Source organism: Anarhichas minor, unplaced genomic scaffold (assembly GCF_050575085.1).
Source record: "Anarhichas minor isolate MPS153535 unplaced genomic scaffold, ASM5057508v1 ptg000024l, whole genome shotgun sequence".
Classification (NCBI taxonomy): Eukaryota; Metazoa; Chordata; class Actinopteri; order Perciformes; family Anarhichadidae; genus Anarhichas; species Anarhichas minor.
This window is the reverse complement of record NW_027466470.1, coordinates 15,296,602-15,320,494: the sequence shown is the minus strand read 5'-3', so window position 1 is coordinate 15,320,494 and position 23,893 is coordinate 15,296,602. Positions and strand designations below refer to the sequence as shown.

General features: G+C 41.4%; 3 protein-coding genes and 1 long non-coding RNA gene across 6 annotated transcripts; 2 read left to right on the top strand and 2 right to left on the bottom strand.

Annotated features, from left to right (window-relative positions):
* Positions 1 to 2,846: 2,846 nt before the first annotated feature.
* Positions 2,847 to 7,394, bottom strand: LOC142956353 (glyoxal reductase). 2 transcript variants are annotated; one of them, XM_076097903.1, is made up of 8 exons: positions 7,378 to 7,394; positions 6,265 to 6,365; positions 5,550 to 5,798; positions 5,222 to 5,323; positions 5,011 to 5,102; positions 4,535 to 4,717; positions 4,387 to 4,446; positions 2,847 to 3,998 (listed from the first exon to the last, which is right to left on the bottom strand). In XM_076097903.1, the coding sequence occupies exons 2-8, from the start codon at positions 6,338 to 6,340 to the stop codon at positions 3,903 to 3,905; spliced, it is 858 nt and encodes a 285-aa protein (XP_075954018.1). In that variant the 5' UTR covers positions 6,341 to 6,365; positions 7,378 to 7,394; the 3' UTR covers positions 2,847 to 3,902. The 2 variants fall into 2 exon arrangements, with proteins under 2 accessions (XP_075954018.1, XP_075954017.1); XM_076097902.1 differs by lacking the exon at positions 7,378 to 7,394 and adding an exon at positions 6,453 to 7,358.
* extl2 (exostosin-like glycosyltransferase 2) lies at positions 6,595 to 9,985 on the top strand. 2 transcript variants are annotated; one of them, XM_076097901.1, is made up of 6 exons: positions 6,595 to 6,715; positions 6,796 to 6,888; positions 7,734 to 8,182; positions 8,306 to 8,376; positions 8,529 to 8,644; positions 8,756 to 9,985. In XM_076097901.1, the coding sequence occupies exons 2-6, from the start codon at positions 6,884 to 6,886 to the stop codon at positions 9,153 to 9,155; spliced, it is 1,041 nt and encodes a 346-aa protein (XP_075954016.1). In that variant the 5' UTR covers positions 6,595 to 6,715; positions 6,796 to 6,883; the 3' UTR covers positions 9,156 to 9,985. The 2 variants fall into 2 exon arrangements, with proteins under 2 accessions (XP_075954016.1, XP_075954015.1); XM_076097900.1 differs by having other exon boundaries at positions 6,600 to 6,888.
* A 306-nt stretch (positions 9,986 to 10,291) lies between these two features.
* On the bottom strand, positions 10,292 to 14,567 carry parla (presenilin associated, rhomboid-like a). Its single transcript, XM_076097896.1, has 10 exons — positions 14,444 to 14,567; positions 13,430 to 13,604; positions 13,220 to 13,324; positions 12,962 to 13,094; positions 12,747 to 12,842; positions 12,424 to 12,573; positions 12,179 to 12,249; positions 11,987 to 12,088; positions 11,541 to 11,638; positions 10,292 to 10,971 (listed from the first exon to the last, which is right to left on the bottom strand). The coding sequence occupies exons 1-10, from the start codon at positions 14,551 to 14,553 to the stop codon at positions 10,854 to 10,856; spliced, it is 1,158 nt and encodes a 385-aa protein (XP_075954011.1). The 5' UTR covers positions 14,554 to 14,567; the 3' UTR covers positions 10,292 to 10,853.
* LOC142956355 (uncharacterized) lies at positions 10,293 to 12,704 on the top strand. The gene is made up of 2 exons (XR_012956020.1): positions 10,293 to 11,004; positions 11,522 to 12,704. It is a non-coding gene; the product is annotated as an uncharacterized LOC142956355 (long non-coding RNA).
* Positions 14,568 to 23,893: the final 9,326 nt, after the last annotated feature.

Below are 23,893 nucleotides of genomic sequence, written 5' to 3'. Positions count from 1 at the left end.
TTTTCTTTTACAGACTAAACTGACGTCTTTCCACATACTATATTGTGACTTTCTCGTCATATAATATGGTCTTTTGAACATACTATATTCTGTGAAATTCTTTTAAAACTTTTTTCGACTGAGTATACAATTCATTTGTTTTGACAGATTTGTCAACATACTATACATTTTTGTTGACATAATTTACTATTTTTTTTAACCTACTTTTTTTTAAACTTATCGTCATATTATACTGTAATTTTTTGTCCGAGATACTTTCCAATGACTTCATTACTTTTTTGACATGCTATGAAAAGGACGTACATATGCATGGGGACAGAGACCTGGTGTTTCTTCCTTTTATTCCCCGTTAAAGGTTTTATTTTGGGAGTTGTTCCTCATCCAATGCAAGTCCAAGGACAGAGGATGTCTTATGAGGCAAATTTGTGATATTGGGCAATACAAATCAAATTGAATTAAAATGCTAAAGCACCATCTATTGGCCAAATAGCACCCAATTTGTCATGGTCACCTAAGAATCATATTTACATATGTCCACCAAATGTAGTTTTAACAGCAAAATGCGTTCAGGAGGTAGAACTCTTTTTGTAATATTTGTAATTGCAAACTTTGAGGGCCAGCTTTAGCTAAACTGTATAGAACAAAAATAAAAAACTGCACCTGCTCGGTACAGATGTTCTGTACCATATCTAGTGACAATTGCAGAAAAAGTGGCGGAAAAAGCATCTAGTGCAGCATTTTTATGGCATACTATACTATGACATACCATACTATAACAAACCATACTATGACTTTTTAATGACTTATGACAAACTATAACATGACATTTTTATGGCAGACTGACTTTAATGACATTGTTATGGCATATTATACATACTATACATCTTATACTGTAACATGTTTAATGTTAATACCATACTAAGACTTTTTCTGACATTCATATCACACGATAGTATGACTTTTTATAACATTTCTATAATATACTCTTATGACTGTCATTTTTGTGACATACTATGCTATGACTTTTTAATGGCATACCATCCTTTTGACATCACAAAACCTATTTATTCCTGTGACATATACAGGAGATACTGTGTTAAGAGAAGGCCGATGTTGAAAGTCTTGTTTGCAGCTCGTAAGAAGGCCATTACGAAGAGATGGTACGAGGCAGAAACACCAACGCAAGATGGATGACAGAAAAATGTGAAAGAAATACAGGTGCTGGTCATATAATTAGAATATCATCAAAAAGTTGATATATTTCACTAATTCCATTCAAAAAGTGAAACTTGTCTATTATATTCATTCATTACACACAGACTGATATATTTCAAATGTTTATTTCTTTTAATTTTGATGATTATAACTGACAACTAAGGAAAATCCCAAATTCAGTATCTCAGAAAATTAGAATATTGTGAAAAGGTTCAATATTGAAGAGACCTGGTGCCACACTCTAATCAGCTAATGAACTCAAAACACCTGCAAAGGCCTTTAAATGGTCTCTCAGTCTAGTTCTGTAGGCTACACAATCATGGGGAAGACTGCTGACTTGACAGTTGTCCAAAAGACGACCATTGACACCTTGCACAAGGAGGGCAAGACACAAAAGGTCATTGCAAAAGAGGCTGGCTGTTCACAGAGCTCTGTGTCCAAGCACATTAATAGAGAGGCGAAGGGAAGGAAAAGATGTGGTAGAAAAAAAGTGTACAAGCAATAGGGATAACCGCACCCTGGAGAGGATTGTGAAACAAAACCGATTCAAAAATGTGGGGGAGATTCAGAAAGAGTGGACTGCAGCTGGAGTCAGTGCTTCAAGAACCACTACGCACAGACGTATGCAAGACATGGGTTTCAGCTGTCGCATTCCTTGTGTCAAGCCACTCTTGAACAACAGACGGCGTCAGAAGCGTCTCGCCTGGGCTAAAGACAAAAAGGACTGGACTGCTGCTGAGCGGTCCAAAGTTATGTTCTCTGATGAAAGTAAATTTTGCATTTCCTTTGGAAATCAGGGTCCCAGAGTCTGGAGGAAGAGAGGAGAGACACACAATCCACGTTGCTTGAGGTCCAGTGTCAAGTTTCCACACTCAGTGATGGTTTGGGGTGCCATGTCATCTGCTGGTGTTGGTCCACTGTGTTTTCTGAGGTCCAAGGTCAACGCAGCCGTATACCAGGAAGTTTTAGAGCACTTCATGCTTCCTGCTGCTGACCAACTTTATGGAGATGCAGATTTCATTTTCCAACAGGACTTGGCACCTGCACACAGTGCCAAAGCAACCAGTACCTGGTTTAAGGACCATGGTATCGCTGTTCTTAATTGGCCAGCAAACTCGCCTGACCTTAACCCCATAGAAAATCTATGGGGTATTGTGAAGAGGATGATGCAAAATGCCAGACCCAACAATGCAGAAGAGCTGAAGGCCACTATCAGAGCAACCTGGGCTCTCATAACACCTGAGCAGTGCCACAGACTGATCGACTCCACGCCGCATTGCTGCAGTAATTCAGGCAAAAGGAGCCCCAACTAAGTATTGAGTGCTGTACATGCTCATACTTTTCATGTTCATACTTTTCAGTTGTTTCAGTTATAATCATCAAAATTAAAAGAAATAAACATTTGAAATATATCAGTCTGTGTGTAATGAATGAATATAATAGACAAGTTTCACTTTTTGAATGGAATTAGTGAAATAAATCAACTTTTTGATGATATTCTAATTATATGACCAGCACCTGTATTTCTTTCACATTTTTCTGTCATCCATCTTGCGTTGGTGTTTCTGCCTCGTACCATCTCTTCGTAATGGCCTTCTTACGAGCTGCAAACAAGACTTTCAACATCGGCCTTCTCTTAACACAGTATCTCCTTTATTATATATTGCTGAAGTACAGTAGGCTACCACATGTGGCCCTTGGTATACAATAGCGCAGCATTTTGATTATAATCACATGAACAGTACTCAAAACTAAGATTTTAGGACAAAGCCAAAATACATGTGAATGATTTATTGCCCTATAGCTTCTCCAACATGGTTTTGCTACAGACAAGAAATGACTCATAATTTGGGGTGTTGAAAAGAATCTAATACAGTATGTGAAGTTGTTGAAGACTGTTGTGTTCTCCAAACATGCAATCATTCATTTCTGTAATATTAACACCTAGTTCTTCTTCACATATCAGCTTCACATATGCGTTTCCTCTTCTCTCCAGGTGCTGATATAACATATATAGTATTCTATATTTCTTTGATTTGTAATCTCCAATCATGGTTCAATGGTACTATTCCATTTTATTTTAAATCTAGATTTACATTGTGCTTCATTTCTCTGTCATAAAAGTCCCTCAACTGCAAATATCTGAAATGGTTCTGGTTGTCTAATGTATAATTTTGTTTCAGCTCCTTGAAACTAATAACATTCCATATTTTTATTACTGTGCATATTGTTTGAACCTCTGGTCAAGAGAGCCGAGGATAAAATGTATGTCACAGGCTATACGTCGAAGTAGTCTGAGCTCTTTCTGTAATATATTCCTTTGTAGTAGATTAAACCACAACTCTAGTTTAAAGTCAAGTAACAGTATATAGTGTCAACGATGTTGAATTTCCTCCTTGTACAGATCATATTTTCTTTGTTACCGATGCTTGTCATTCTTGCACTATTAAAATAAAAAGAAGATATTTGTATTGTATTTGTACTGACTAAACATGCACTACTGTATATTCCTTCCAGAAGAGGTAACTGAGATGAATTAATCTGGCATCATAGTAGAGTCTACTTCAGGCGAGGGTGGACACACTTCTAATGAACAAAAGTACTAATTCAAATCTTCTTACAATCTCAAGATGTCTTAAGGCTAACTGTCAGTGACCTAGTTCCAAGACAAACACAATCCGAGTTTGTTACTCCACATTTGTTGGATCCCAAGTCACATGTCTTCCATCATCCAAGCTTCCTAAAGTGGCCATGTCGGACTCCTCCAACTGGAACCCAAACACCTGCGTTTGAGAGAGCACAGGTAGAGGAGGAGAAGGGGATAAGGGGTGGAATGAGAAAAAGGAACGGCTGTGACATTAGAGATCATGCTCTAAGTACATTACAGTCATTTAGCAGACAGCTACGGGAGCAATTTTGGGGTTAAGTGTCTTGCTCAAGGACACATCGGCATGCGACTAGCGGAGCCAGGGATCGAACCGCCGATCCTCTGCTCCTTTTTCCAATTTTGTATGTTAGCTCTTTGCCGTGCTTCTCATTTTAATAAATGCATTTGTGTGGACATGCATGCTTGATTGGTTCATTAAAACATATTGAATCTTTCATCACCATTCTTTATTTATAACAGATTGTTACAATCAAGCAAAAGACTGCAATGCATTTTCAACTCACTTGACAGTTTTCTTGAATCCTCTCCTTTTTGATGGATTTTGGTATCGTGACAACTCCATTCTACGGGTGAGTAGAGAAACCATAACATTATAGGTAAAAATAATAAATAAGTTCGGCCAATTAAACTTAGGGCAGGCAATATCTGAACCTGAATACTCCAGCGGATGCAGATCTGAGCGGGCGTGCGTCTGTATTTTTGTGCGATCTGAAGAACGGTTGGGTTGTTGAGGACTTGACCTTTGCCCAGAGGACTGTACCCTTCGAATACAATTCCCTCCTGACGACAGTACTCCATCAGCTGATTGGGCTGCTGGAAAGGATGGTACTCCACCTGGTGGGTCATAACAACGTCAGGATACATCACAGGCAAGTTACTGAGTATCGGTAGTTCGGTTCATCGTGTACTTGTATACTCCAACACTGATAAACAGCACCTCAGAGAGGAATACATTGAACACATAACTCTTGGAGAACACATTTCTGTTATTGAATCATGTATTTTTACATGTGTAAATCACACTAAAAAAAATGCAGGTACAGTACAAAAGTTATTTCGTATAAAAAAAAACATTTATTTTTAGCAAAAATGCACATTTAATCGAATTGAAGGTTTTCTGAACATACCTGGTTAACATGTGGCACGACACTACAGTCTTCCTTTAACTCTTCAAGGTGGTGGACCAAAAAGTTGCTCACTCCAATAGCAGAGCACAGCCCTACAGTGACAAACAGGGATGCGTATGCTCCGTCAGTACACTCCGTCAGCACTATATCACAATGCTGCTGGCTGGAGTCACTTATTATATACTTTTCCAATATTATCTTCTATATGTACCTTCTTTATGCAGTTCCTCCAGAGCTCTCCAGGTGTCAGCTCTCATCTCCCTGTTGGAGCAACCGGGTTGCGTTGCTTCTGGCCAGTGCATCAGGTACAGATCTGAAAGGGTCCGGGTGATGATTTAATGAAAGACTACACAAGATAGGAGGACAAACAAACTGCGTACAAAGACTAACATGATAATAAAGAAGCAAAGCACCATCATTGTTACAGGAAGTTTACACATCTCCCATCAGACGTTAAAAAAAGAAGATGGTACCGCAATAACACCGATAACTGTAGTTTCTGTTTAACATGTCTTTATCAACGTTATCACAACGCATACCAAAGTATTCAAAGCCCATCTGTGAGCAGGAGTCCAGGCAGGCTTTCTTTGCAGCGTTGTATCCATAGTCCCCCGGCCACAGTTTATTGGTGACCCACAGATCACTTCGTGGTATCCCACTTTCTCTGACAGCGTTACCCAGCTTCTCCTCACAGCCGTAGCGCTTTGCTGTGTCGATGTGGCGCACACCACACTCCGTGAGTGCATACACAACGGCATCGTGGGAGTATCCGCCATCATGTGAGGTGCCTAGTATAGAGGGGAAAACAGCAACTAAATATCAGCAGTTTAAAGCAATGTCAGTTCAATGTTGTTGTTGTTTTTTGCATTTTAAGAAACAGTATTGCATACATACATTACGTTGTTAAGAAAGACTAAAAAAAGCATATAAATACATGTGTGTATTCAAAAGTTCAGAAAGAAAAGTGAGGAATTAGTTTGAATAACTACCTGGCACAGCTAAAGGAAACAAAAAGACTGAATGTCTGAGTTAGTGATTGACATATTGCCTCACCCTTTCCATTTGGGTTTTCTCCCCAGAAAAGCCTATTTAAAAAATAATAATGTGATGTAAAATAAACTACCATGCATACTTATTTTCTTCTTCTGTGGCATAAGAGGTTAGAAACAACAGTAAAACATCATACAATGCGAGTATTTGTTATGTTTTTAGTTACATTAGAGTCACGAGACACGTGCAGTATTTAAAACGTACCTAATCCGAATATTGGAATCTGCAGACCATTGGAAAGTGGGACTGTAGGACAACTCAGCGTTGGTGGCAAAAGCATGTTCCTCTGGGCAATGCTGACCAACCTGAATTACAACGAAGTGTTGTACTTTGTTCTAAAATACTAGCTTTACAAGTGCTCACACCACTTTCAAATAGTACACGATACATACCCGGTACAAACAAACCAAGCGCTGCACCACTGACGACACGTAACTGAGCTTTGCTGCAAGCACTTGTCACTGGAGTGTGTTTTCCTTACTTTCCTATCCACAGGAGTTAGTATTTCTGAAGTGGGTGGAGTTGTGCCTGTCCATTAGTTTAGCTCAACAAAGATGGCGTCGATGTACAAAAGGGTACGACATATGCTCAAGTGAGTGAACACTGAACCATAGAGGATGCAGATATACAGAAACAATTAAATATCGTGTTTCAGGTAACGTTACTTGGCAATTTGCAGCTTTTCCAACAACGCAGCAGAGCTCCACTTCGGTTGCGGCTAACGTTAGTTTGCAGGAGATCTTTTTCTTTCAGGCTCTTTGGTTAAAGTCAGCCATGATGGCGACCATGTAAAGCAAACGGGGCAGTGCGCAGCGTCAACACGATGAGGTGAGTCTGGAGTCAAGCATCACTTCTTACTGTGTTTAATGCAAAGAAATGGCTATCACGTTGCAGCTAAGTATAGTGAAGGCATGGCGTTACGTTTAGGCTGTTTCTAAGATTACTGTATGTCAAACATATCATGGTTTCATACAACACTTTTGGGGTAAACTAACATTTATTTTGATTCGCATGTCGAACAAATTCAGTATTTGCAGCGGTGTAGGCAGGGAGTGGACTAATCCGGGACTCAGAGCAACTACCTTAAATGCAGGGTTGGTTGGTACTCTTGAGAAACTAGCAAGAAGAGTATCCAACCGAAAAACTCAGCCCAGTGTTCCCAACTCTTTTCCAATGACAGTAGCTAGCAGCACGAGCTCCAAAAGTTGCTAAATCTAGCAAGAAAGTCGCCAAGTCGGCAACACCGACAGCCCGTCCCGTCACCGTGAACGTAAACAAAGCATAAAGAACCTACATGGACATTTTTTTAGTACTCACTGCTGTTGATTTGGAAGACTCGGTGACGCGCAATGAGTGCACGAGCAGAACGGGTCGGTAGATGGGCCTATCAATGAAATGATTGGACGGGCTTATTGCAGTCCTGTGACCCTGTGAGAGACGCTTCTCCAGCTGTTGACCCCCTTTAATGATCCACAGTATCCCCCCCACACTGTTTGTGTGCACCAGGCTATCGACATTTTATGAGTTGCAGTTGCAATACAAAGTGTAAAGCCACGCTTTCACCATAGCATGTGAATGTATCCTGAGTGGATTCCATTGTAATGCTGGTGGGGCTTAACCATTCTACCTGGGAGTACACTGTAACGGGATGTCCTGTGCCTCACGAGATGCAGGTTCCCCCGATGCTTCATGGGGCTCAAGCGAGCCTATTTGGTCTGGCCAATCCTGCTGCTGCTCCTGGTTGGTGCAGCCTTGACCGCTCTGCTGCCCCCCGCCGAGGACCGAGGAGGCGTCGGCGTCCTGGGAGTGCTGCGCAGGGCAGCGTCACCAAAGGAGACTCCCGCACAGGGCCACCGCGGTGACGGCACAGAGGAGGAGCAGAGGTTCACCATCGTCATTCAAACTTACAACCGCACCGACATTTTGCTCCATCTCCTGAACCATTACCAGGCAGTGCCTCACCTTCAACAGATCGTCATAGTGTGGAACAACATCGGGACGCAGACACCCCTGAAGTTATGGAACTCTTTGCGGCCTCATCCGGTCCCCGTGGTCTTCAAGGAGCAGACGAGCAATCAAATGCGCAACAGACTACAACCGTTACCTGAGATCGATACTGATGGTGAGAATGTCTTTCAGCTTGCATATTGTGTATGCTTTGAGCTGTGGATATTAAATATGGATCGACCCATATGTTGTGGCTGTTTCAACCTTGTTTAAGTGGCGTTTGCTTTTTGATCCTTAGCCGTGCTGATGCTGGATGACGACACCCTGGTCAGTGTTCCTGACATCAGTTTTGCTTTCTCCGTCTGGAAGGTAAAAAGCTTCAGGGGACAATGTCGATGACAGTGATTCAAATTCTGTGTTTGAATTACATTGATAATGTAAACAAAGAAAATGCATCATCATCATGTGGTACTGCAGTGCACCATACACAATATGACTGACTTTTGTCTTTGGTCCCGCAGCAATTTTCAGACCAGATCGTTGGGTTCGTCCCACGGAAACACGTCTCGACACCAGGAGGAGTCTACAGTTACGGTAGCTTTGAACTGCAGGACCCAGAAACAGCTGGAGGTGACAAGTAAGTCGTGCTCTATTTGTTATTATTTTGTCCATCTTATTGGCCTCTTGTTTGTTTTGGTCTTACTATGATTTTAAAAGAAATCCTTCTATCTTCATCCACTCACTGCAGATACTCCATGGTGTTAATTGGTGCTGCCTTCTTCCACCGTCGCTACCTGCAGGTCTTCCAGGACCAACCCAGAGCAGTCCACGCGCTGGTGGATGAAACGCAGAATTGCGACGACATTGCCGTCAACTTTGCTGTCGCGCTGTATTTGAGGGAGCGCTCCGTGGGCAGCATCGACAAACCCTCCGGGGTCTTCGTCAAACCCGTGGACTTCCGCAACCTGGAAAAGGATGCCAGCAGCGGGTACCAGGGCATGTGGCATCGCCCCGAACACCTTCTTCAGAGATCCTACTGCCTGAACAGGCTGACGCAGATCTATGGCTTCATGCCACTCCGCTTCTCCAACCTGATGGTCTCCCAGTTTGGCTTCCCCAGCTATGCCAACCACAAGAGCAGAGCTTGAGGAGCTGCCACACCGCCGACCGTTTTGGACTGAAAGAAGACAGACTCGAGTAACAGTCTGGTAAGTCTGTGTTTTGATTAATAACACCCGTCTAGGCGAAGGATTAGGTCGACACTGTTGATCCCGGCATGTGTAGGAAGCTCAATTTCAAATTTCACAGGGAAATTCTTCTCACATTTTGATGACATTATTGCAATAAAACAGTAGTGATAATGCAGTGTTTAGAGCTCAAAGTGCTTCTCACAAGAATAATGTTTGCTTGAAGTTTACCTGCTCAGTGTGTTGCTGCTGAGCAGTTCAACCATTGCATCTGCAGGACTATCACTGACAATCAGCATTTTCTGCACATGGCCGAGTCTGATGAATCGTCCATATTTGATAAGGTAATAATCTGTATATTGTTACCAAAGCTGCCTTACCTTAACTGTGAACAGCCCTCCCAGTGGATTGTAGTTCTTTTGTAGCCAGCAGGTGTCAGTCTCAGATCTGCTTTTTACAATTTGCCTCGTTTGTAACCACGAGTTTACAGCGTTGATGCCGACTCGTTCAAATTCTTGTTTTATTACCTTTTTATAGTTGTTTATGGAAAGGGTAACTTCTCTGATGAGCTTGTGTACACGTCCCTAAACGTTTAAAATACTTGTTAGAAGATGTAGGTATTCATTTTCTCTACTTAAAGTGTGAATTTGTTGAATAAAATAGAATTATTGCAGGTATTAAACGCATTCCAACAATCGTAATGTACAGTACTATGCATGCATGGACAATCGTTTGTAAGACTATCATGTGACTCTGTTAAATAAAGCCAACACTTTTTCCTCTGAACAGAATTCGTGGATGAATTCCTAATTATGATACCAGTTAATAAGTTAGTCCTGGAAACAGGTGAACAGAGGTCAGCATCCTGAGAAGCACTGAATGATTGAAGAATCAAGTGACGGGGCCAAATCTGTGAGTGGGTGGCGTCCTTGTTCAAAGTTTTTATTTTTTTTTAGTTTCCAGAGCTTCAAAGTAAAATGACTGACAAACGTATGCACCTTGTTTGTGACAAACATCATCGCCCCTTCTTCTTCTTCTTCTTCACCAGTGTGTAGAAGTATGAGTTCCCACTTGACAAAAATGATGAGGTAGGTAAGTTCTTGCTTCAATGAGGACTAATCCCCCCCTTTTATTAAAACATAAATACTCAGATTGTTGAAACTCCAGCTTTAATAGTAACATAAGACCAGCCCACAGGACTGTATATTACATTGAATTCAGCAAATGATTCGGTCACTGAATCGTACCAGCACTCTGCTTTGTCCGCCCAGGCTTGTGCGAATGTTCTCAATAATATAAAACAGGTAAAATCCAACATGAAGGCTGAAGGTTAGACATCATCAGATTATTCAGAGGTAGAGTGGTGATTTGTTTCGTAGCTTGAAGGGTATACTTGTAGAGCAGCAGATGTTATCAGTCTACACAGTAAACATCTGGATTGCAACACCAGGTACAAGGTCTGACCTGTTTTTCACATTTCAGGTCAGCTAGGTCTCAATCGCCTTGAATGAAAAACTATATTTATTAATAAACAATAACACCTGACTCACTCTTGGTGGATACAAAAGTGTCCTTGCATATTCTGGGGTAACTGTGGACTCCAGTTCTTTCAAAAAGGATTCAAGAGACCTTGCACCGTCTCATTGTGGTCCAGGTCCACTACCACCAACCTCCTGGTCTGGATCCACCGGCGCCTGGAGAACGCATGTCATGCCACAGCTTCACTAAGGGCTCCCTCTTCCTCCAAATCAGCTTGTGACCGTATGCCACATACCATCTGTAGGGCAAGATGCATGGAGACGGTTAAAATGTACTACAAAACCGCATAATATTAATACACAACATTGTTTGAGAAGATTTATGCCACTGTAAGTAGCATAAACCTGAAGTTTTAGCTACAACTGTGTAAAAACATTTTATAATAACTGAGGATCAAAGTATTAATACAGCCGTGTCATGTGATAACAGCTTTGAGTGACTTAATCAGCTATTGTCTTGTGACAGAAATTCCATACTTGGTTCACAATGGACCTTTTGGTGAGATTGTTTTCTGCTGTTAAGAATGAACTCCGAACCTCAGCTACAAGAATACTTTTAACTCTTTCACTGCATTTCTTACAATTTAGGCCCAACCCCAAACTTTAGTCTCTTTCACTGCATCTGATGTACTTAGAGGATGAAAGTAAGACTCAGGGTCATTACATTCTCCAATATGAAAAAACTAACAAATGTATTATTGTTTGTGGCCCATCATTTATCTGGAGAGTTTTTAAATCTTTCTTCCTTACAAAAAAAAAACACAAATACATTGTTCTTCTCAATGTTAGAGGAACATTGGCCACTCACACTCCAAAGAGGGCTCCTCCAAGGTGAGCTGCGTGGTCAAACAGCCGCCATCCCAGTACGAGCCCTGCTGTATCTATGGCAACAAGCGCTTTCAGAGCCTAAAGGCAGACCAAGGACAGGAAGTTAAACTCAAATATGCAGATGTAAATCAACAACAACCATCTCTCTGTCATGCACTCAGACATGCGTGCTTACACATTCTCTCTCTCTCTCTCTCTCTCTCTCTCTCTCTCTCTCTCTCTCTCTCTCTCTCTCTCTCTCTCTCTCTCTCTCTCTCTCTCTCTCTCTCTCTCTCTCTCTCTCTCTCTCTCTCTCTCTCTCTCTCTCTCTCTCTCTCTCTCTCTCTCTCACACTCACTCACTCACTCACTCACTCACTCACTCACTCACTCACTCACTCACTCACACACACTGGACTTTGTCCGTTTTGCTGATTGAGTCACTTACGTTTCCTGCAGTGAAGGTGATCATGGGGAGGAAGAGTATGCCCAGTTTGGCCTCTGGCATTTTTGCACAAACTGCGGCCAGTACTGCCATGACAGCACCCGACTATGGATCGAACAAAACACAGGTCAACACATTAAGACTGCTGTACTTCTTCTGTGTTGAGCTGTGGGAAGATTTGAGCAAAACTCTTACTGCTCCCAGGGATGGATAGAGACGTCCAGTCGCAGTTTTACACATGTAGCTGACCATGGTTGAAATCACACCTGAAAATACACGTTGTGATTGAGATGCCACTCAGTATGCAATTAATTGTATGTCTTGAAGATTAAGTTATTTATAATGTGTATTACTTTAAACATTGAAAGCTGAACCTAAACAGATGATGTACGAGATTATTCAATGCAATGTTATTAGACCCTGTTCTTCATTTGACTTACCGGCAGAGAGGTAGACTGCAAGAAACTGCTCCTTGCCTAAGAGAGAGACGATTCCTGATGAGAACGTCCACAGGACATACATGTTGGCCACCATGTGGACAATGGAGTAGTGGCTGAAGGAGGACAGGACCATGGGAAGGTACCGTGTTTCTGGAGGGGGAGAGAATAACGAAGAGAGAAATCGATCATGGTCAGTGGATCCGGCTGCAAATTATACCCATGCTGGAAAAATCATTGCCCTTGCTGTCCTTGTGTAAGCACTTTGATATATTTATTTAATATTTAAAAAAAAAAAAATTAAATGGTCGAACATGTGTACTCACTGGAAGCTGGGTTGGCCGTGAAGTACTTTATCATGCTTCTTTGCATTGAAGGGATCCGCCAGCAACACAGGACTACAGCATTTACTGCAATGATGCCTGGAAAACAGTAATAAGGATAAGTGACAGTGAAGAAATGTGGGATTAAATTAAAGGCACGTACAGATGTTGATGCTAATCCATGCAATATGAAGGAACACGGGGACAAAATGAGTTACCGGTGACGGTCTTCTGCCCCTCTGTGAGGCTGCTCCAGAAGTCATCCACCATCGACACCAGGAGGATGAGCTGCTGCTGGAAGCCTGACAACTGGTCCCACCAGTCATGCCAGTACGTCATGTCCTGAGACCCCTGTAGTGTGTCAACGCTTCATTGAATCAGCCTATTCGTTACATATATATATATATATATATATATATATATACACGTTGACAGCAGTGGAGGAGAGCCAGCAGTTTGTGTCACTAAAACCTCACCTGTAAGAGTTTTTCTGACTCCACTTCCTCCTTTGCATTCCGAACTCTTAACTTCAGGGTCTCGTATTGAAGAATGGCTGCTGCACCAAAGGAGCAACCTGTAAACTGACATGGAGTCAGACAGAAACCAAGCGGTGCCATCACACGCGGTCCCAAACCTCAGTGTTGCATGCATCATTCTCCTGCTAGTAGAAGAGTTGGAGGACCTACCCCTACTGTGAACATCAGCGGTTTGAAGAGCGACGGCCTGGGGACTTTGGGAGGAGGCGGGGGAGCTGGCGTGCCAGCCTCAGAGGGAGCAGGTTTTGTTTCTTGGGTGACATTTCCTTTCTTTGTTTCCAGCCTTTTGGCTTCCCGACGGAAACCACACCTCTGTGGGTTCAGTCTGCCAAAAAACAAAACAAAAACACAGTATTAAAACTGAATTTACAGATGTGGTAAATACATATAATGTATGGCAAAGCTTGTAATGTTCATTTTATCTTGAGGTGTAGATTCACGTATTTGTAGGGCTGAAACTAATTCACATTTTTATTATTTATTCACGGTTTGGTTTTTGAAAGTAATTTGTGACAAACGCAGATCACAATATCCTGCAGCCCACAGCGATGTCTTCAAACTGCCTGGTTTGTGTGACTACAGTCTAAAACTAAAACATAATTAGTTTACTATCACGTGAGACAAAGAAAAGCATCAAACCTCCATAACTGAGAAACTGGAATCAACAAATATTTTGTAAAAATGACACGAATCACACGATTAACCAATTGGTTATTCAAAACAGTTGGTAATCGTATTATTTTGTACAATGTTACGGTTAATATGACCAACAGCCCTTTTGTTTACCCTGATAGTTTAATAAAAAGCACTAAAACTATCTTGTGTATCAGTGATGTAGCTATTCTATGTCAGTAGCAAGCAGGCTGGGCTGTTGGTCAACACTATAGTTATTTACTTACGAGTCTATAGAATAAGCTAAACATTAGGCTGTAGGAACATCTGGACATTAGTTGTGCTGCTCGATCTGTTAAAGGCAGATACAGATACCACGCTGTACATTTCTACTGTAAACAGATGTAATAAGTTATATAGCTGTGTGCTTCAGTCCCGTGAATCTCTTTACAATGACAGTGGGAACAGTTAGGTAATCACACACACGCGTCCTGTCAGTGTTATTCCTGCTAAAACAAACCATGCGACCTAAACAGCTTTACGTCTTCTCACCTGGTGCTTCGTGAGGTAGTGTTGGTGGATCGGAGGAACTCTGTTTTAGCCCATTTCATTACGCATCCTCTCCACGCCATGTTTGAGATGACCTCCTGCCTGAAGCCCATCCCACTGCACAGACTGGGAGCTAATGCTGCGTTCAAGGACTCGCCTAAAAGCTCCGACGTCTGAGTTCCAATCAAGGGCTCTTGGTTTAACAAAGAGTAGGATTGACTATATTGTTTATATTAGGTGCAAATAAAAATGTATTGTTATCTATTTGTATGGTTAATGTATTGTTGAGTTTGTCTTTTGAAATCTCTCTTGCGTATTTATTGTTGAGTTTAATGTATTTCAAAGGCCCATCTAAGGATGGGCAGTGCAACAGTGCAGATTATTTTAGGCTATAAATGCTGTGGTGTGTTGCACTGGTTTATCTGAGATACTTGTCCCTATGCAAATAAACATATATACATATAGATAATGTAATTATTTGTATATGTAAGTATACCGTGCCAATAAAGGGTACTGTGTTGTGCAGGCAATACAACATATTTGTGTTTTTCCGAAGGTAACACTTCACTTCCCTCTAGTGGTGTATGGAGGTACAGATTTGCCAGATGCCCGTGAAGAAAGTACATTAAAAGTAATGAACTGAAAAGTACAGTTTCTAAGTACTTTCGATTTTGTGCTATTTTAAACTTTGACTCGACTACATTTCAGAGGGAAATATTGTACTTTTTTACTTTACTACATTTATTTAACAGCCTGTGGCTATGCATAACTGATGCTCAGTTTCTACACAGCAGGAACACAATATAGGGAAAGTATGAATCAATAATAAAAGTAAAGATTTAACTACCAAACAGTATATAGAGCAACTCAAATTACACATTAATTCACCAGTAATACTAATTGAATAATGTAACATAATAATATCACTCTGACACTTCTAAACAATAAGTACTTTTACTTTTGATAGTTTAAGTTATTTTAATACGTACTTTTACTTGAGTAAAATTTAGTATGCAGGACTTCTACAGAGTATTTTTTCTTTGTTGTATTGATACCTTTACTTAAGTAAAAGATCAAAAATACTTATTCCACCACTGAAGATCGATTAGAAGTGAAGAAAATACATAAATGAATGTAAAACCTTTGAGCATATATAGAAGAATAAGAAGACGGAGGGATTGAGAACACCGTAAAAATATATGACAATATATGATATATATATATATATGAATATATGACATATTCTTCAGAGTGTCAAAATATTAGTAAAAATATAATACAATTACTCTTATTATTATTATTAAAACCTTTGGTGACCACACTGAAATTTGTTTTTATGAAAACAAGAGAGAATGCAGTCGAAGCCCTGGACTAAACAGTATTGATGGTGTTGCTATTGGCATCTGGACAAGTTCCACAAACTCCTCACAAGCTTGCCAGGGACTCCAGAAATAGGTGAAGAAGGTAGAATTGACAGTGAGAAGGCTGCACTGCAGTGTCTGCAGAGCAACTAGGGCTCTCCTCCAATGCAATATCTGCACTCGGCTTGCTGGGCTATTATAGCTATATAGACAATATTGCACAAAGAAATTCCGTAGATATAGACAAGAATAAAACAAGTTTAGGAGTAGGTAGGTAATTAATCTTAGCTGAGGCAGACAATGCGTTCAGTAGGGACATTATAATACAAGCCAAATATGTAGTTATACAGAAAAGTGTAAAGGTTTCAGGCTCAAGATAACAGTGTACAAAGACAGAAGAGCACGATGCCTTTGCCACTGAATGGACCCAAGGACACGCCGCCTAGTTAGATGATATCCTACGGGTGCAGGTCTGGGGCAAGGGAGGACAGGGAGATGTGGGAGGGCAGGAAGAGGAGGAGGAGGGATGAAGAGAGCAGAGAAGCAAAGGGAGGGAGGACATTGATAGGAGTGAGCACAGGACCGATTGAGGCGAGGAGGCCAAAAAAAAAAGGACCAGAAAGGGTAGAGTGGACGAAAAGAGGGTGAGAATCATAAATATTTAAGTGGCTGCATAAGTTAAAATAGATAAAAAGCTGTTAGGATTTTTGGCAAAAGAGCAATACGATGCATCGGCCCTGCAATGCAACGACACAACCCTCACACAAACACACACAAACACAATCATCTCTCTCTGAATCTGTAGAGGACTATAGGTTATTTTCTGGTCAATGCAGTGCATTTTTTGTTCCCCCAGCAGAGGTGTCCTCTTTCGGGTGCCCTCATCGATTTGCTGTGAACCGACGCCAGCCAGGATTTTGCCTGTGTCAGGGGCCTCGGTCACGTGACAGGAAGTATCTGAAGTCAGAACAACTTGTCATTCATGTAGGACACTCATTTATCTTACTGCAATTGCAGTATGTCCAGAAAGAGAGAATAATAAGGACACTCTGACGTTCGGCTCCCATGTTCGTGATTTGGACCCACAGGCAGACGCATGAGGCTGAACGTCATTTGGCCTTGAGGCTTCTATTTCAGCCCAAAGGATAGAAACATCTTATATGAGCAGCACAGTCTTTTTATACCATCAGAGGAAATTCTAGCTGTTATCATAGAGTCCCATCAGAATGCTGATGGTGAGCTTTCCATGACGCTGATCAATGGGCGAGTTAGACGACACCACTGTGACTTGTTGTCTGTTTTGTTCCTGCATTTGGAGACCCGGCGGTCAGAGTGTGACCGTGGCATTCTTCGGGAAGCAGCTGATTTACCTTAATAAGCTGTGTGAAGTGGACACTGAGTGGGATTTTAGATAATTCTACCACTGCAAAGTCCTGATGTTTATTTTACCCAAAAAACACCAGAGGATGACGACATCAATCTCTCACTATTCTGTGTTTTTTTGTTTTGTTTTAATTTAAGATTTAAAAAATGCATTGCAAACAAAACAAAGATGAGAGCAGCACACTCTTATGCACACACTGTACCTTATATCTGCCCCGGCAATTCACACCGAGTTGATAACACAATACGAGCCACTTCCTCCAGAGTGCAAAGCACAAACCCATCACAATGGAAGAGTCAGCTCATTCAGAATGCACAGTGCAGTGTTTGTATATGTACACAATGTCCGTCGGAATTCTACTGCAGTATAATCAAATAACAGGCACAATAAAGAGTCAGATGCTCAGGACAGAAATATTGATTTGTGATTCATTCATTAAATATTGATGTCTCTTGGCAAAATATCATCTACCTTTGCAGAACAGTAAAGCAACATGGTAAGGTATGTGGGCAGCAGGTGTGTGAGGACAGAGCTCACCATAGGCTGTTAATTCAGAAGTAAGCAAGCATAGTCTCACTGGCATGTCCTTAAGTATTGCAGATCTTTTTCATGAAACTAGTCCTGACACACCAATGATAAAAAAAAATTGCAATTGCTGTACTAATTTGATAGGTATAAGTTTGCCAATTGTGTCCCCAAAACCTAGAAAAGAGGATGAGATGGAATATTAAAGTATTCTGGTTTCTCTATTATAAAGTGCATGTTTGGCAACTTTTCTTGTAGACATGAAAGTCTGTAAATCTGAAACGTATTCGCAGCATTCTAGATCTGGATTGTATGAATGTGTGGTGTCTTGAAAGACCATGCTGGCTGGGATTATCGCGCATGGCACTGTAATAAATATTATTAAATACATATTCAAATTGAAGATGTTTTGAATGGAAAAAAAACAGCATTGATCAGGGTTTATTTATGGAACACTTTTGTCAGCATAAATCATCAGCACGAATTATAAGCGTGCTGGTTTGCAAGGAAATAAAAAAAAACTGGCAGTGTTTCAGCCCAACAGCGACAGAAAGAGCTCCAGACAAAAAAACATCTACTGTACTCCTGCATCAAGACACAATGCACACTCTGCATCCGCTCTCCCCTGCAAACACACACACACACACACACACACACACACACACACACACACACACACACATAGTCCCAACCCTCCTCCCTCGTTCTTTACCTGAGCCCTCAGTCCACCTTACTCAGAAACTCTTGCGAACACGAAGCGATAAGCACGAGCTCACCGAAGAGCTCTGCATCCGGTGTCGCTTTCGTGCGTTTTTAGTGGGGGGGGGGGTCCCCATAAGGAGCTCATTTTGTAATATATTACTTGAAACAAGCAACTTCCTCCCTGCCCTGCTCTGCTGTCCCAACTGAAGAAGCGAGCGCGCGCCACCTCCAAGCTCCAAGCGCAATCCTCCAGCCTACGTCGGCAATACGATCAACTTCTGCACCGCAAGGGGACATGGGTGATAAACGCGCCGGTAAGGAACTTCCACGCGCTTGTTTATGAATAAGTTATGAGCTCGCTATCGTTGCTTATTTGTGTGGCGTCTCTGGTGCACAGACTGCGGAACACAAAAAAAAAAAGCCTTAACTTTGTAAGTAAATCTGCAGCAGAGCACCATAGAGTTAGGATGCACTTTCATAGCCCGGGTTAGAACTTGAGCGGGCGGATGCACGCGCATGATGCTGTGCATGCCTATGTGTGCGTTAACCAGCCTCCTCATCAGCACATGCTCCGGTGCTGCTGCAGCGCGATGCTGCTGCCGCTGCACCCCGGCTTCACAGCTCAGTCTGCAGCCTCCACTAGTTAGCTTTAACCGATTAGAAAACCTTTCCAGCACGAGGTGTAAAGAGTTAACAGCACTATTAAATCAGGCCATAGTGTAGGCCTGTTGAAGAAAACATCTTATGGCATGCAACTTGTGCAAATACTAGGCCTGCATTACAGTGTTTTCACCCCCAGCGTTGCGCATGGTAAACGGTTTTGTCTCCCTGCTGGAGCTTTCCTGTACTCTGTCGGTGCTGTCAGCTGATTTAGACAAAAACTGCTGGCTCCCCACTTTTTTTTTTGTCGGCGAGATGAATGCTGCTGTTCCCCGTGTGGCAGCGGCGGCGGTGTGGCCTCAACGATCAGCATATGCGTGTTGTTGACAAAGCTTTTTAACTCTTCCAGTAATGGACTATATAGAGGCTGTTATTTAGAGGATAGAGTTTGCTGCATGAAAAGCTTGATGCGTCCGTTTGCTTACACATCTTTAATATGTAACTCACTCTTAAACGTATATATAGTTGTGTAGGAGGTGTAGTATAATGATGCATGGGGTTAAAGCACAAATCAGGTATTTCCCTTCTTAAAATATATTCAAGGGACAGAGCGCCCTTCTTTAAGTAGGGTAACCTTCTCGCTCATGGTCAACCTGATCTCTTTTACCCAGAGTTTAAAGTAAAAGCAAAAATGCTGCAGTAAAGCATGACACAGAAGTCATGCTGCATACAGTACATGTGAGGGGTGACTATGGGGGCTCACCTATACGTCCTCTCTAGGCTGTAAACCTGACCCCCCTCTTCTTATGTACGCTTTGGGATCCGCGGAGTTTACGGCCTTGTTCATTGATTCCACACGGGGAAAATGAAGTGTTCACTACCATAAATGCTTTATGCTTTACTGTCATGCATCATGTCCTCTGTTCCTGTGTTGTTGTTAACGCTTCCCACCAGATCACAGGGTCTGCATCCTTCTACTGTATATCAGGAGGGACTTTAAATGTATCTTATCTCATTGGACTCAGTCTGTTTTTTCATCTGTCGTCTCCGTTCAATACAACTTTTTTCATGCCACATGTGCATTTAATCTATGGAAACATAAAAAATATAAATAACACCAGGACAGTTATGACAATACAAATCAGGTGAATCAGGGCTGATATCCACAATAAAAAAAGCCAACACCAGCTCAATACAGTACATCAGTCTGACCTCATACGTCTTTCTTTAGACCAACACTTTGCGCTCTCCGTTTGTGTCTCAATATGATGAGAGAAAGGATGATACATTAACTTATTCATGTCATATTTCCTGTTTAATTTATCCTGTTTTATTCATCAGTTAGTGGTGTGGCGGGCTCTTCAGCTACATACATGTACCCTTGGAATGTCAGTGTGTTTGTGTGTTAGTGTTACTGTAGCAGTTTGTTTTCATACATTTGTCTGTGGTGAACTGTTTGACTGGTCTCTTCTGTTATTTGTCACTGTAACCAAACTAGTTTAGTTGTCTTAATCTAATCGCAGGATTGCCGACTGGCAAAACGGGCAACTGTGTAGCAATTTGATCAATTCTAATTGTGCTTTGGAATACCGACCAATGCACCATTACATCATCAACTGCTAGCTGACTAACAAGGGCCTTAGTGCGGGTCCTGTTTTACTACCTGATCTTGATGACTCGTCTTGAAGAGTTCCTCTGCGTCAAAAGCTTGTTTTTAATGACGGTCCCCCTCATGCTGTATACACAGAAGAATAGATAAAGCACATTTCTCACAGTGTTTCTGTGGTCTGTTGTGTGCAACATCCTTCATGTGCCCAGGTGTCTTTCATGTGCAGTCCACTTCACAAACCGGTACACACAGCCGCTCAGCGCCGCTGATTCATTTCTACCCTTCCTCACTCTCCTCATCTTTTAAATCCCCTCTTTCTTCGTCTTGCACACGACGGCAACTCTCTCCACATATTTGCAGTCTTGGCTATCGCATGATGTAAAGAGCCGCTCTTTGTCTTTTCCTTACGCAGGTCCACTGGAAAAAAACAGAACAATGCTTCTTTTCAATGCTGTGATGCTGATACGTTATCTGTGACAAAGTGTCTTGTTGCTGTGTTGTTGTACTCCGATTGAGCCACTAACCTCAAGTTTGCACACTTGTAATTTTGGAACAGGTTTTTGGCAGCTTTACTTAATGCAACCATGAACAGCTTTGCCAATGTTTAGCAACGCAGACGCTGCTTTAGCTTTGCAGAATATATGAGAATGCTTTCTGGCATTTCAGAAAATGTTAGTTACCATCAGCAGTGACTCAGTGCTGTTGTATGACACAGTGTATGTTTATGTTACTCACTTCTGCAGAATCAAAGGCCTTCTTCTACTTCTTCTTCTCTGCATTGGCTGTTGTAGCTGGGCATTAAAATATATATACTGTATATATATATATATTTATATATATATATATGTATGTAGTGATTGCAGTCGCACAATAACATCAATTTGACCAAAACAGACATGTCAATAACACTCACATGGTACTTCAAAGAATTTAATGGTGAACAGTAAACAATGCAATACTTGTAATATATTGTCGACCCAAATACTTGATGTCCAAATATTTTCCATAACATGTCTCTTTATTCATCAGGTTTGAAATGAGTAAGTGGCTTTTTCGTGTGTTTTGCGATGATTCTGTATATATTGCGTGTGTTTCTGCTTGTTTTAACACTTCATTGAAGCTATATTAAACTGACTGAAACATCTCAAATACAGTTTTAATGGCGGCACCTCATAGTCAAACGGAAAAGTGTTGAAGTGTTGTGCATTGTTTTACATACATACTTCTGTGCAATGATGTTGGATCAATGCTTGGCTGCACAGCATGAGTTTGTAATGATAGAGCCATCCAAGCATTTGTTGGGTTGACTAGTTTGAGTTTTAATATTCTTGAAATAGTTTTGCTTCCCACTGCAGGAACAAACAACCAACCCTGCTGTTGAGAAATAATAAATTAAACTAAAATCACAACTTTTGTTTTTCAAATGAAATGATCTGGAAGAACAGGGACATCTAAATCTCAATTTGCAGCTATTATCTAAATTGGACAAGTGTTTTTCTTCCCGTAAATGTTTGCTCAGCATAATCACAATGCATTTCTACATGATACATTTCGATTGCAGTACCATTCAAAGCCGGTATCTCTTTACAAGGTGAACATTTTAACCTTGCTTCTGTTGACAGACAGTATAGGAAGGTGAAATGAGAGCTGGCTTGTCTTGCATCTTTCCACAGTGTCATCACAGACGGATCTGAGTTTGCTCAAATACATACAGGACGCGTCTTTTTCGGGACAAGGTAACGTTACGAAACACGCTGAGTGAATGACGACGGGTCATCCACGAGGTGTCACATGGGCTCTGAAGCTAAGAGAAATGTGTGATTGGGGGAAGGGGGATTTTACATCGGAAATTGGTACTTCCAAGGACGTGTGTTCATCTGGGGACAGGGGGGAAAATATCCACCTCACTTTTATGGTTTCAGGTTGATTTTCTTACTAAAATCTCTCTGAACATTGCCCTCCTACTGCTCAGCCACCAAAGTCCAGACGGGAGAAGAGAGGAGCTGATAAATATGTATTTCTCTCCAATAGAATGGAACTGAATGGCACTCGGCTTGTGGTGCTCAAAGTAGCAGAAAATACATTTTAAAAAACTCAACAGCAATGTCTCTTTTCAGAAATCACGACCCGGATACTTAAGAGAATCCACAGACCTTGTGGTCAGCAGTTTCATGTAGGAACTATTTTCTACCAAACTACACCTGCCAACCGTATCACCGAGCGGAAGGAAGCGTGCCAGTTTACTCTATATTGCTAGCTCACCCAGCACCACTGAGGTAGCTACCCGAGGATTACGCTATTAATGTTTATGTGTGATTTTTATTTTGGGGTTAACTGTCCCTTTAAGCCCTTCTTCATCTGTATAATTGTCTTTCTCTGTCTTTTTGCTGTTAGTGTGAAGGATTTTTAAGAAACTAGGCAACATACAACAGTGAATTATCCTATACATACACAAAGACATGCTGTACATAAATGCTGTAAAGTGAAATGAATGCATGCCAGAATAAAACCAGTTTTTTTTTTTATTAGTTTGGGAGGGTCAGTTCATGTCCAATTTTAAGTTAGCTATTGTAAGCATTTTAGTTCCTCCCTGTGCCCTCTGCCACCTTTTCCTCTTCATGCTCTTTCTCTCTCTTTATGGGGACTTGCTCTGCAGTGGGACAGTATAGTGGGAGGTGAATATAGCCCCAGCACCATATCTGTGACTCTGGGTCTGATGCCAGCTCCCTCCCTCCCTCCATTCTCTCTTTACAACTCTCTGACCTTTCCTTATTTGCATGGATGCTGTTGTTGAAGCATTTTGCTGACATAAAATGTCCTTTTATGTACATTGTATATATCACACATCGTGAGGGCATGTTCCCAAGGCAGTCGGTGCCATAGACTATTTGGAGTCCTATGTGGTGCAAGGTTACATGAGCACAAGAAAGCACAAGATATACTGTAAAATACTTTAAATGCAGTCATGTGTTAAATGAATGCTGCAGAGGAGGATGTGCAGAGCGTCTTAGTTCACTGAAGAACAGCATTGTCTCACTCTGCAAATCCAAACACTTCTGTTTTGTTTTTAGTGACTCTGAACACTTAAAGACAAGGGATGCTACTTTTTCTCCTTCTCTCTCTTCCTCTCTTTGCTTCATGGTCAAATCTCAGTTTCTCTGCATGTTATTGTAATCGGAGTGCTTTTTATGTCATGGCACCCCCTAGAGTACACAGTCGCACATAGTTTCGCTTTCATGCTCGTCATTTACTGGGCCAAACTTGAAAGATTT